General features: G+C 45.0%; 1 protein-coding gene across 4 annotated transcripts in view; it reads left to right on the forward strand.

The window, feature by feature from the left end:
- The window catches only part of hip1 (huntingtin interacting protein 1), a 279,248-nt gene that overhangs the window by 151,819 nt on the left and 113,136 nt on the right, over positions 1 to 14,293 (forward strand). For 3 of the 4 annotated variants that reach the window (XR_015073207.1, XM_085964331.1, XM_085964332.1), the window contains exons 5-6: positions 4,055 to 4,135; positions 13,952 to 14,028. Coding sequence is in view for 2 of the 4 variants with exons in the window: in XM_085964331.1 (XP_085820457.1) it covers positions 4,055 to 4,135; positions 13,952 to 14,028 (158 nt within the window). In the remaining 2 variants the exon portion in view is untranslated. Of the gene's footprint in view, positions 1 to 4,054; positions 4,136 to 13,951; positions 14,029 to 14,293 lie in introns of those variants that run through there. The other variant, XM_085964334.1, reaches the window with a different exon arrangement.

Genomic DNA, 14,293 nt, shown 5'->3' on the forward strand with positions numbered 1-14,293 from the left:
CTTCTCTAAGCCAACTCCTGGAGCTCAAATGCATCCCTTGTGTCCTTTGAATAAAGAAGTGTCGATATCTTCTTGGGCACCACACGTTAGAAAGAATGTCAAGGGCTCGGAGAGGGCGTGGCAGAGATCGACCAGAATGGTACGGGGGGTGAGGGAATTCAGTTATGTGGAAAGACTAGCAAAGCTGGGAATATTCTCCTTACAGCAAAGAGGGTCAAGGGGAGATTTAATAGAGGTGCTCAAAATTGAGGGGTTTTGCTAGAGTAGATAGGGAGAATCTTTCCACTGGCAGGAGTGTCAGTAACCATAGGGGACAGATTTAAGAAAATCGGCAAAAAAGCCGGGGGAGGTGGGGGTGGGGGTGGAGATGAGAATTTCTTCCTAACTCAGCAGCTGTTGTAATCTGGAATGCGCTGCCTGACAGTGCGGCAGAAGCAGATTCAGTAGTAACTTTCAAAAGGCAATTGGATAAATACTTGAAAAGGACCTGGAGTGTGCTGGTTGATGTTTTCTACGGTTCTTCCGCCTAAACGTGGCATGGTTCACTTGTTGCTTTAATGCAGTAAATTTACTGAAGTGATATATCACCTGACCAATCTGAGGTACAAGTATTACGCACCTTATAATGCTATTTACTGACCACTTAAAAAAAAAGGCAACTTGCCGAAGATGCAAGTAATTTTGTCTTTCCCACCCTAAGCCTCGTATTCACAGTGATTTACATTATTTTTTTTTGCTCTACCTCCACAGTGGATTTGCAATATTTACTTAAGATGCAAGTACTTTATTTTCTTCCTCCTTCCCTTTGTTATTATCATGATTATAAAAGAAACTTCCTCCCTCCTTGCTTCTCACAGTAGATGTGTAGTGAAGCTTTTGGTGTAGTGCTGCCTAAGGAGGTTATTTCCACTGTCGAGACTCCCAAGTGACCAGCGCCTGAACATAGTCTGGGCCTGGCTGCCTCAGGCTGCAGTGACTGAAGTCAGCGTCCCAAGTGCCTCATTGGCCTACTCCTGTTCCAGGAGGAATGTTTTTCAGTCCCTCGATCATGTTCTTCCATTCAATTAGATTGTGGCTCATCTGCATCTCAACACCATTTAGCTGCCTTGGTTCTGTAACCCTTAATACCCTTGACTAACAACTCCATCAATCTCTCTTTTGAAATTTGCAATTGACCCCCGGCCTGAATAGCGTTTTGGGTGGAGAGAGTTCCAGATTTCCACTCTGTGGAAGTACTTTCTGGCATCACCCCTGAATGGTCTAGCTCTAATTTTAAGGTTACGCCCCCTTATTCTGGACTCCCCCTGTCCTCTGGCCCTGGTACAAACATCAGTCCTCTCTGAGCAACCCAAACTGTTAAAAACGCTGGGAAAAATGATCACGCGTCACATCATGACAACTCCCATTGTTTGTAAATATTCGGTCTGGTTGTCCCAGTATATTCTGGGTATTGTCGACCTCTCCGGAGCAGAGTGAAATCTACAACTCCCGTGATGTCTATTGGTCTTTCTTTTCTTTTCCTTTCTTCCTTTTGCTCCCTCTCTCGCAATTTGTCCACAGGAGCTAGAATTTCCCAGTCCTTTTTACCTGGTTACCATGTGATTTGAGTGGTCATGGTGTACTCTGGATAACGTAGTTCCACAGGTACAGCATGAAAACTATTTCTCTCTCTCTCACACATCAACTTAAAGTTCCTACCACAGGCCTGAGTGAAATTTGTAATTCAAACCCAGGTTTTGTGCTGGTAATTCTAATGTGAAATAACTGATTCTGTGGCTCAGTTTGGTCTTTGTGCAGCATCATTGAATGTGTTGTGTGCTTGTTCGGTTGTAATGTTCATTCTTGTTGCATGCACTGATTGGAGTGCTTCATAGAAGTGTATTGAGAAAAATGGACACCAAAGGAGGAAATATTAGCAGGGGCGACTAAAAGCTTGGTCAAAGACGTGGTTTTTGAGGAGGGTGTTGAAGGAGAAGGAGCTAGAGAGACAGAGAGGTTTAGGGAGGGAACGTTGAAGTGTGGAACCTAGACAGCTGAAAGCACGACAACCAATGGTGGGGTGAAGGGTGGGGCTGTAGATATTATGGCTCTGATAATAAGTGTGAGGCAGGAACCTGCATCGGACCACTTGAGACATCTGGATTGAGAAGCCTGAATGTTGACATAACATGTTTAATAAGTTAATACAGTTGGATATATAGATTAAGATTCAAAAATGGCTTTTCAGGATTTGAAGCCTGATGTGTGCTCATAGATTTGACATAACTATGCAAAGGTCCTAAGTTTAACTTTTGATCCTTGCAAGCTTGTAATCGTCTTTAGGTGTGCCAATGATACAAGTGAAATAGCATTAAGTTATGAGGTTTGAACTGTTTTTGTGAAGTCAGAAATAATGCAAAGTTAGAAACTGCAGAGCTAAATAATAATGGCTTCTTTTGCTGTTTGTTCTCTTCACTGAAACTTCTGAGTCTTTCTCTGTGACAATATAGCACTTCTGTCTGCTAATAACACAGCCTTGAGATAAAAAGGAATATTGCAGATTCTGGAAATGTGAAGTAAAGAGAAAAAATGCAGGAAATACATAGCAGGCTATCATCATCATCATAAAAAAAGTTCATATTTTTCAACAACAACAACTTGCATTTATATAGCATCTTTAGCGTAGTAAAACGTCCCAAGGAAGAGCGTTGTCACACAAGGAGATACTGGGACAGGTGAGCCAAAGCTTGGTCAAAGAGATGGACTTTAAGGAGTGACTTAAAGGAGGATAGAGAGGGAATAACCGGGCTTGGGGCCGAGGCAGCTGAAAGCACAGCCGGCAATGGTGGAGCGAAGGAGATTGGACATGCGCAAGATGCCAGAATTGGAGGAGCGCAGCCTGTTTGTTGCAGCCCTTTATGTCGTCCCTTCACCATATTGAGCTGCTGGTGTTGTTTTCAGCTGAAGGCAATAACATCATTGTCCTTCTGAATAGGAGCCGGATAGGATTACCTTGTCTGGAATTTCTGCAGGGCTAATGTTTCATTAGTAGCTAGTGCAAACTAATTGTGCCCTCCATTGTAATTCTCTCTTGCATTATTTGTTAATTCAGAGCAGCTGCAAATATCTGGGAAGCCTTTCCAGTATTGTCTGAATTTTCACATCTTTTTCTCTTTAGGGCGTTGACTCTTGCTGGAGCTTGCTTTCGTGAGTGCCAGCACCCATCCAGACCCTTGCCTGAGTGGCCATTCTTAATATGCGACCTGAGAGACAAAAGCCTAGGTTTCTGATTGTAACGCCAATGGTAACCCATTAAAATGAATGGGCTGCTGTTGGTGTTGCAGTATGCAAAAAAACCTAGGCCAAACTGTTACGCTATTCACCCATCGCAGCATTATAGCCGAGACCGATCCTGTCCTCCCCTGAAGCTTACACACATCCAACTTCTCGCAGGCATTACTGTATTGCAATCCGGAACAAAAAAGCTTGCTGATTTCCCGCTGCCCATCCCTTCCAGCAGAGGGGTGCTGAGGACAATTGTAGCACCTCAACTGGCCTGGCTGTGATCAGCTAACTCATGAATCCTGGGATCTTCCACTGAACCAATGAAAGTCCTAATAACTTTTTGAGATGCAGCTTCTACACTATACCAGCATTCAGATTGTAGCAAAATTTATTTGGATGGCTTGAAACATTTACAGGAAACTTTGGTTTATCCGGAGGTTGTATGGCCGGAAACTTTGCTCTAACGGCAGAAATCAGCAGCCGTTTTAGTTAGTTTTTTTTTTCTTCTCCTAGCATTCTGTTAACAGGCAGGCTCTGGAAAGCATCTTTGGAGCTTCGCAACAGCTTCAGAGACGCTTCAAGGTACGGGCCGAGTGTTTACGAGCTGTTGCTGAGCAACAGTGTTTGTTGTCAAATACGGAGATTTTCATCTCCGTATGCTTCAACGTTGACTTTGCATGTCCGGCACTTTTGATAGATCGGCAACACGCCGGTCCCGTCGGTGCCGGATATCAGAACTTTTCCTGTACTTAAGATTGTAATTTGTGTTTTTATTTTCCTTCCCCCAAAGGGTCACTTAAGTGAAGGTTATGGGAGACTGAGCTGCATCTACCTCAAACTATTAATAACAAAGATGGAATTCCACAGTAAAGTAAGTAACCTCTCTGGCTTTATTTCCTTACTTTCGTTAGGGTTCTTTCCATCCATTGTCCGAGGCAGCGATAAAATTATCTTCAAGGTGCAACTTCCTGGAGCAGTAATTCCAAAGAGGAGCTTGGTCCCCAGAGCTGATTGAGCACAGCCTGCATCACCTTGGACATCATGTAGTGTTAACTTTTGCCCTCCACCGGCCAAAACCCGGCCCAAGTTCCTGACCCCCCCCCCCCCCCCCCGGCTCAATTTCCTGACCTTGTTTCTCCGCCCACCCCCCCCCCCCCCCCCCCCCCCCACCCACCCCGGCTTCCTGACCTCCCCCTGCCCAATTTCCTCCCCCATGGATTCATGACCTTCTCCTCACAACAAGATCCTGACCGCTCCTAATTGGTGGGGCTTTGTGCGTGGGCCATGGATTGTTAACGGGTATATTGGGTATGAAGTGAATAGTGACCGTGTCGTAACTTCGGAGTTCGTCCAGTCCAATGATGTCATTTTCCACTCGGGCACTGAGCTTTCCGAGCAATCAACCAGGTCTGGGGGAGGAGAGGGACAGTGTGGTCCTGGTGTAAAGGGGGTGGGGTTGGAAGAACATGATCTGTATTAGCATCTGGATCACGTTCTCGCTCTCACCTCTCGCACCCCCGCCCCCCCTTAGAACTGGATCACATTCTTCCCCCATCCCCACTCTGCTCTCTATACACTCTACCCTCTGAGTTCCTGACCACCTCTCTCTCTCTCTCTCTCTCTCTCTCTCTCTCTCTCCCTCCGATTCTCGCTCTCTCCCTCCGATTCTCTCTCTCTCTCTCTCTCTCTCTCTCCCTCCGATTCTTTCTTTCTCTCTCTCTCTCTCTCTCTCTCTCTCTCTCTCTCTCCCTCCGATTCTCTCTCACTCTCTCTCTCTCTCTCTCCCTCTGATTCTCACTCTCTCCCTCCGATTCTCTCTCTCTCTCTCCCTCCGATTCTCTCTCTCTCTCTCTCTCTCTCTCTCCCTCCGATTCTCTCTCTCCCTCTCCCTCCGATTCTCTCTCTCTCTCTCTCTCTCTCTCTCTCCCTCCGATTCTCTCTCTCTCTCTGTCCCTCCGATTCTCTCTCTCTCTCTCTCTCTCTCTCCCTCCGATATTCTCTCTCTCTCTCTCTCTCTCCCTCCGATTCTCTCTCTCTGTCCCTCCGATTCTCATTCTCTCTCTCTCTCTCTCTCTCTCTCTCTCTCTCTCCGATTCTCTCTCTCTCTCTCTCTCTCTCCCTCCCTCCGATTCTCTCTCTCTCTCTCTCTCTCCCTCCCTCCGATTCTCTCTCTCTCTCTCTCTCTCTCTCTCTCTCTCTCCCTCCGATTCTCTCTCTCTCTCTCTCTCCCTCCGATTCTCTCTCTCTCTCTCTCTCTCTCTCTCTCTCCCTCCGATTCTCTCTCTCTCTCTCCGATTCTCATTCTCTCTCTCTCTCCCTCCGATTCTCTCTCTCTCTCTCTCTCTCTCCCTCCGATTCTCTCTCTCTCTCTCTCTCTCTCTCTCTCTCCCTCCCTCCGATTCTCTCTCTCTCGCTCTCTCTCTCTCTCTCTCTCCCTCCGATTCTCTCTCTCTCTCTCTCTCTCTCTCTCTCTCTCTCTCTCTCTCTCTCTCCCTCCGATTCTCTCTCTCTCTCTCTCTCCCTCTCTCCCTCCGATTCTCTCTCTCTCTCTCTCTCTCTCTCTCTCTCTCTCTCTCTCTCCCTCCGATTCTCTCTCTCTCTCTCCCTCCGATTCTCTCTCTCTCTCTCTCTCTCTCTCTCTCTCTCTCCCTCCGATTCTCTCTCTCTCTCTCTCTCTCTCAGATTCCCCCTCTCCCCTCTGATTTACTGTGTTAAATATAAGATATTTTGTTGCCATACATTTTCCCTTCCACTTCTGCTTGAAGTGGTTGACTGTTGCTGTGGTATGGTTCCACAGACACTGGCCTCATCCAAGTGGCTATTCTACATATGTGATCCCAGACAGGCTGTATGATGGCAAGGGGCCATCACAGGCAAGCCTGATCCTGTCCTCGTCCCTCAACACACACGCACACACTCTTCCAGCAAGAGTGACTAGCTAGCAGTCAGGAAGGGGTCCCCAGTGCCACCAAGACCAGTGTAGTACCCTTGACGCCTGCCCTGGCTGAGGTCACCTGACTTGTAACATGGAGGATCAAGTCTGCAACATCATGGTCTGCTTGACTTAGCATCACGAAGTCCATTTATCCACTTGCTCATCGGGGCAGCAAGTACAGGTTGTTTAGAGGTCACAACTGATTTAACGCACCCAGTCGAATTGATCAGTGAAAGTGTCCATAGAAACATAGAAGATAGGAGCAGGAGTAGGCCATTCGGCCCTTCGAGCCTGCTCCGCCATTCAATGAGATCATGGCTGATCATCCAAATTCAGTACCCTGTCCCTGCCTTCTCCCCATATCCCTTGATCCCTTTAGCCTTAAGAAATATATCCAACTCTTTCTTGAATATATTTAATGAACTAGCCTCCACTGCCCTCTGTGGCAGAGAATTCCACAGGTTCACCACTCTCTGGGTGAAGAAATTCCTCCTCATTTCAGTCCTAAATGGCTTACCCCTTATCCTTAGACTATGACCGCTGGTTCTGGACTCCCCGGCCATCAGAAACATCCTTTCTGCATCTAGTCTGTCCAGGCCTGACAGAATTTTATAGGTTTTGATGAGATCCCCTCTCAATCTTCTAAACTCCAGTGAGTATAAGCCCAATCGACAAAATCTCTCCTCATACGTCATTCCTGCCATCCCAGGTATCAGCCTGGTGAATCTTCGCTGCACTCCTTCCATGGCAAGAGCGTCCTTCCTCAGGTAAGGCGACCAAAACTGCACACAATACTCAAGGTACGGTCTCACCAAGGCCCTGTACAACTGCAGCAAGACATCCTTGTTCTTGTACTCGAACCCTCTTGCTACGAAGGCCAACATACCATTTGACTTCTTAACCGCCTGCTGCACCTGCATGCTTAACTTCAGCGACTGGTGCACAAGAACACCCAGGTCTCTTTGCACTTCCCCTTCTCCCAATCTATTGCCATTCAAATAATAATCTGCCTTCCTGTTTTTGCCACCAAAGTGGATAACCTCACATTTATCCACATTATAGTGCATTTGCCATGTTTCTGCCCAATCACCCAACCTGTCCAAATCGTACTGAAGTTTCACGACATCCTCCTCACAGCATACCCTCCCACCCAGCTTTGTGTCATCTGCAAATTTGGAGATATTACATCCAATTCCCTCATCCAGATCATTAATATATATTGTGAACAGCTGGGGTCCTAGGACCGATCCTTGCGGTACCCCACAAGTCACTGCCTGCCACTCGGAAAACGACCCGTTTATTCCAACTCTTTGCTTTCTGTCCGCCAACCAGTTCTCTGTCCAAGTCAATACCTTGCCCCCAATCCCATGTGCCTGCATTTTGCACGCAAATCTCTTATGCGGGACCTTATCGAAAGCCTTCTGAAAGTCCAAATACACCACATCCACTGGTTCTCCCTTATCTATTTTACCAGTTACATCCTCAAAAAAATTCCAGTAGATTAGTCAAGCATGATTTACCTTTTGTAAATCCATGTTGACTTTGTCCGATCCAGTCACTGCTTTCCAAGTGCTCTGCTATTACATCTTTTATAATGGACTCTAGCATTTTCCCCACTACCGATGTCAGGCTTACCGGTCTATAATTCCCTGTTTTCCCTCTACCACCTTTTTTAAATAGTGGGGTTACATTAGCTATCCTCCAATCCATGGGTACTGTTCCAGAGTCTATCGAGTTCTGGAAGATGACCAGCAATGCATCTACTATTTCCAGGGCCACTCCCTTAAGTACCCTGGGATGTAGATTATCAGGCCCTGGGGATTTATTGGCCTTCAGTCCCATCAATTTTCCTAACACCATTTCCCTACAAATACTGATTTCTTTCAGTTCCTCCCTTTCATCAGGCCCTATGTTCCCCGGCATCTCTGGGAGGTTATTTGTGTCCTCCTTTGTGAAGACAGAACCAAAATATGTATTTAGTTGGCCTGCCATTTCTTTATTCCCCATTATAAATTCCCCCGATTCTGACTGCAAGGGACCTACGCTTGACTTCACCAATCTTTTTCTCTTCACATATCTATAAAAGCTTTTACAGTCAGTTTTTATGTTCCCTGAAAGCTTACTCTCATATTCTATTTTCCCTTTCTTAATTAATCCACTTGTCCTCCTTTGTTGAATCCTAAACTGCTCCCAATCCTCTGGATTACTGCTTTTTCTGGCCAATTTATATGCCCTCTCCTTGGATCTGATGTTATCCCTAATTTCCCTTGTTAGCCACGGTTGAGTCACCTTTTTTGTTTTTTTATGCCAAACTGGGATGAACAATTTTGAATGTTTGCCATTGCCTATCCACCGTTAACCCTTTGAGTGACATTCCCCAGTCAATCCTACCCAATTTGCGCCTCAGACCATCGTAGTTTCCTTTATTTAAATTCAGGACCCTAGTCTCTGAGTCAACTACTTCATTCTCCATCTTAATGACGAATTTGATCATATTATGATCGCTCCGACCCAAGGGGCCTCGTACAACAAGATTGCTAATTAATCCTTTCTCGTTACATAATACCCAGTCTAAGATGGCCTGATCTCTGGTTGGTTCCTCGACATATTGGTCCAGGAAACCATCCCGTAAACACTGCAGGAATTCCTCCTCCACAGTATTGTTACTAATTTGGTTAGCTCAATCTATATGTAGATTCAAGTCACCCATGATGACTGCTGTGCCCTTTTTGCACGCTTCGCTAATTTCCCTTTTAATGCCATCCCTAACCTCCGCATTACTGTTTGGAGGTCTATATACCACTCCCACTTATGTTTTCTGCCCCTTGGTATTTCTCAGTTCTACCCATACAGATTCCACATCATCAGAGCTAATATCCTTCCTTACAATTGTGTTAATCCCTTCTTTAACCAGTAATGCTACCCCACCTCCCTTTCCTTTTTGCCTATCTTTCTTGAATATTGAATACCCCTGGATGTTGAGTTCCCAGCCTTCGCCACCCTGGAGCCATGTTTCTGTAATCCCAATCAAATCACATTCGTTTACCTCTATTTGCGCAGCTAATTCATCCACCTTATTACAAATGCTCCTCGCATTAAGACGCAAAGCCTTCAGGCTTGTTTTTTTAACGCTCTTACACCTATTAGAATTATTATTTACTGTGGCCATGTTTGATTTAAACCGTTGATTTCTCTGACTGCCACTTTTGTTTTTCTCCTTCCTATCTTTTGCTTTTATCTTTGTTTCCCTTTCCTCTGTCCCCCTGCTCAGGTTCCCAACCCCCTGCCATTCTAGTTTAAACACTCCCCCAGAGCACTAGCAAACACACCCCCTAGGACATCGGTCCCAGCCCTGCCCAGGTGCAAACCGTCCGGTTTGAACTGGTCCCACCTCCCCTAGAACCGGTTCCAATGTCCCAGGAATTTGAATCCCTCCCCCTGGCACCATTCCTCTAGCCACGTATTCATCTGAAATATCCTTCTATTTCTACTCTAACTAGCACGTGGCAGGATTGCTACCTTTGAGGTCCTATTTTTTAATTTACCTCCTAACTCCCTATATTCAGCTTTTAGGACCTCATCCCGTTTTTTACCCGCCCAGTGGACTTGGCAGGCCAATTAAGGGAAAGCCGGTTACATAGAACGTCAGCGTATGACGTTTCATCTGACTGATGAATTGTCATTGTTTGACACCTCTGTGAAGCTGTCAAACACTGACATTCTCTGTAGTTTGATGAGTTCTTGAATTCAAGACCTCATCAAACCTCTTTCTTTTGCAGCAATTAGATGGTTGTTGCATTGGAGAATGCAACAGCCATCTGTCATCTCTGCCGCGGAGGTGCGAGATTCTCCGCATACCCAACACTTGAAGCCTGCAGGAAGAAACAAAGGTAAGTAAACTTTTTCTTACACTTTCCACTTACCTCACATACTCACCTCTCCACACTTGCACCCATCACTTTCTATCACAGCGCACTTCTGCACCCCTCCGACCTCCGCACACCCACTGCTCGCCTCGGTGACCCTGGCGGGGTTCGGAGCCTTCGGGAAGCCTGCACTTGTGTGGTTAAAATGGGGATAATCCTCTTATCTGCCTGTTAATTACCTGTTAACAGGCAGTTAAGTGGCAGTAATCTCCTTCCCGCCTCCAAGGAGATGGGAGCCGGTGCGAGTTGGCTACCCGCCTCCTGGCAAGATAGCACGGAGGCGGCTTGGGCACCCGCCCCCAGATTCTGCCATTTTCCCGGCAGTCCCGCCTCCCCAGGGCTGGCAAGATCGCTCCCATACTCGAAACGGGTATTCCGGACGCTGAGTATGTTTCCAGCATAAAAATGCAGTGTGTGTGCTGCTCTGAGTAGTACTTGCACTGCTTGTTCTCATATTACAATTAGCCTTCCTGTTAGTTTTGCGTGAGACTATACTTCACTCATCACGTTTAAGACAACGTAGTGGTTCTTGGACCTACCGCAGAGTTGGCATGTATTGCGCCTCCCACCCGGCATTTTGGGCTACACTTCTGTGAGACCCGAAGCCTTGTTCTAAATATTTCATCCCTCCTGAGCCACACCTGCTCAGTCAGTCAGTCCTGCCGGGTTAGCATCCAGAAACATTTGGGCTCTTCCTGTTGCTCCCTCTGCTACTAAACGTTTTGATGCGAGATTAAACGAAACCTATCCCTACAAACACCACAGGTTTTGCGAGCAAGCTGCAAGTTGTGCCAAGCGCTGTGCTAGGAGTGCTGTTTCGTAAGATCTATCCCAGTGTGTCTCATACTTTGGCAACTTATGTTATTGAATTAACTGATGGCAATATTGCCAGACCTCTAATTGGAATTCTTTTAACTTTGCTTGCTTCTTCTCTTGCACAAATTTCTTTGTTTCTGAAATAGTCTGCTTCTCTTCCCAGGTATTTTCCCAATATTCCTCAGTCTCTCTCTTAGTCTGCCAAACACGGATCACAAATCTTTTTGTACCTGAACATCAAAGCTATGTAAAGGATGTGGCTTATCAAATAATTATTTCACCAAGATTAGAATGTTTCCTTTTCAATCCCACTTATTAAAACCTCCAGCCTTTGATGATCAAAGAACTTGGTGCTGATACTCTACCTCAAGCAGGACCCTGCATTGTCAGCTCTTACTTCAGAAGTTTATCTTGTACATGCTGTAAACAAGGAAGCAGAGTCTTTTTATGGCTTTCTTGGCCATTTAATTATTATTCTGTCTGTTACTGGCTGTCAGTGTTTCAAACCACCGAAAACCCTGTCTTTCCAAAAATTCCAAAATCTTAAAGAAAATTTGAGTTTTTAATCCCATCCCATCCTATCTTGTTGCATTTGCTCCTACTTTTCCAACACATCATTTGAGGTCTCTGCTGGAGATTGGCCATAATTCAGCTCTGAATTCGCAGTTGATGTTGTTGACTTGCATCTACCAGGAAATAGGTTAAGACTCTTGAACGGATTTCACTTCTGATCCTTCCAATAGTCAGAGAGAAGACATGTTTATCCTATATGATCAAATATGGATTAGAACTCTGGTCCCTGAAGTGAAAGTACACGGTTCAAACTGAGTGCGCACCACCTTAGGGTGAAGTGTTTAACTTTTTTAAATGGTTATTGGCTGTGTAACCGTGAGCCAGATACACTGTATATCTGGGGTGTTATGGAACTGATTCTTGGAGGGATCACTGAAAGTACTGATCGATTACTTCTGACTGAAAGTACTGATCGATTTCTTCCGACTGAATTCCGAGTTGTATTTTTTTCCATAACGTGACTTTTCATTTGACATAGTTCCAATCAGAATGCAACATTTCAGTCACAGCTTCATATTGATCTGCTTAACACACATTTTAATACTTGTTACAGGAAACTTTGTGATATCCGGCACCGACGGGACTGGCGTGTTGCCGATCTATCAAAACTGCTGGACATACAAAGTTAATGTTGAAGCATAAGGAGGTTTTCATCTCCGTATTTGACAACAAACACTGTTGTTTAGCAACAGCTTCTAAAGAGTCGGCTGCAGCTGCAAGCGTCTCTAGCTGAAGCTGTTGCTATAGCTACAGACCTTGCAGTGCCTGACTGGGGGAAAAAAAAAGAACGAGAACTAAAAAAACTTATAGAAAACGGCTCCTGATTTTTGCCGTTAGATCGAGTATTCCGGACATTCAACCTCCGGATAAACCAAAGTTTCCTGTAATACAAAAATACTTCTTGTACCCTAAGCCATAGATTGTTGCAGCCCAAAAACTGGCCGTTCGGGTCTGTTGTGTCTTTCTCTGTGAGCCGCCTAGTCTAATTGCACTCTCCTGCTCAGTCACTTTAATATTCCTCTTTTTCAAGCAATTATTTAATTCCCTTTTAAAATAATTTATGGAGTCCTTCTTCAACCATGATTTGTGGCAGAGAATTTCACTTTCTGATTGCCTTTTGTGTAGAATATTTTCTATAGTTGGTAAAATAATTGCACTGTTGTGTGACTTTGCTCTCATCAAAGACAGAATATTATTTCTCGTGTTGGGGTACAGTGGCGGTTAATCCATTTTGTGTCAGGAATTTAAGCTATAAGGGACAATTAAAGAAGTTGGGCTTGCTCTCTTTGGAACCGAGGAGTATTTGAGGATCTCTGAAGTTTTCATGATGAAGAAGGAGATTGACAAAATAGATCCAGGCAAATTGTTCACTATGGTGAAGGGTTTAAATACCAGGGAACATGTTAAATCAACTAGGATGGTTGTAAGGGTGCTCCGATTGGTGAGGAGGGGGCAGAATTGGCTATGGTTTGTGTTCCTGATCATTATCAAGCCACCCCTGCTGGAAGTGTGTGTCTTTGAGCCAACATTTACTGTCACCATTCAAATGAAGAATACCCACTTGGCTGAGGTATAGAAAGGTAACTGGCAGTCGTGGAGCTGTACCCCAGCAAGGTAGACAATTCAGGAGAGAACAACAGCAAGATTAAGAAATTTGCAGAAAGGATAGTCAGCTGGAGCTTTTCCACCCCAAGGATAATAGAACATATCAGCAGGGCATGTCATTGAAGGTAATGCAATAAATGGGTTCACGAGAAGGGATTGGAGCTGTGCTGAGAAGGTGGATCAGCGGGGTTGATGTATTGAAGGGGGACAGGCTTGCTGGGCTGAAAGGCCTTGATCTGTTTCTAAACACTCCATTTTTCTATAACTTTCCACTGCTGACTGCTTCAAAATCTGATTTGAACATTGACCAAAAGACCGTTCCAAATTCTAGTGTAGGAACAAGTGTTTTTAAAAATAAACTCTTCTACGCAGTGATTCGATGTAGATGGTGCGATCCTCCAGAACTCCCAACGGTTAAAGGAAATGTTGCTGTCTTATCAAGGCAAATGTGTGCTGAACCATCAGGGTAACTACCAAGTATGGTCCCTGCTGTTACTGTTAGCAGCAGGTACCAGATCCACTATGCCCTTTTCAACTCTAATGTCTTTGAAGAGCACAAGTTATGTAAGCTTTTTCTAAAAAAGCATTGTAGTGGGCCATCTGTCTACAGCTTTGTTAGATAATGTGGACTTAGCAAGCTTGTGCAGTCAGAACTTTCTGGCTTGCAAGCAAAAAGTGCTGCATTGCAAATAAGCCACCTAGACAGCAACTCTCGTTAAATAATGTTTTATTTTTCCATGCCATTCCTAAGACAATTTTCTGAATCAGGAATTTTTTTCTGATAGTTTCTTAATGTGATTTTCCCCTTTTTTCCCCACCCCCCCCCATGTAGAATCCCAGATTCCCAGGAAATCTCCAGATGACAGACAGACAACTAGAGGAGACGGGAGAAAATGATGTAAATAATTTGTAAGTAGTGCAGTTAAATTTAATTTTAAATAGGGCTGATGAAACAGGCAGACATAGTTTATTGTATGTCTTCTTTGTCCTTTGAGAGATTTGCTGTGAAATAAGTTCAGAACCTGGTGCTGCCTCAGTTACTTCCATTGACCCCTTCTGTGAGGTGTTTCCCCTCATCGCGAAGTCCTGAAGGTTTTATCCTGTTGGTAAATGGATTGCTGCAGGTTTGGCCAGTTGCACATTTCAAACAGTGGAGTCCATTTAAGTAATGAGC

This window comes from Somniosus microcephalus, chromosome 22 (assembly GCF_052327205.1).
Source record: "Somniosus microcephalus isolate GS21.2 chromosome 22, FLI_Smic_1.0, whole genome shotgun sequence".
Lineage (NCBI taxonomy): Eukaryota > Metazoa > Chordata > Chondrichthyes > Squaliformes > Somniosidae > Somniosus > Somniosus microcephalus.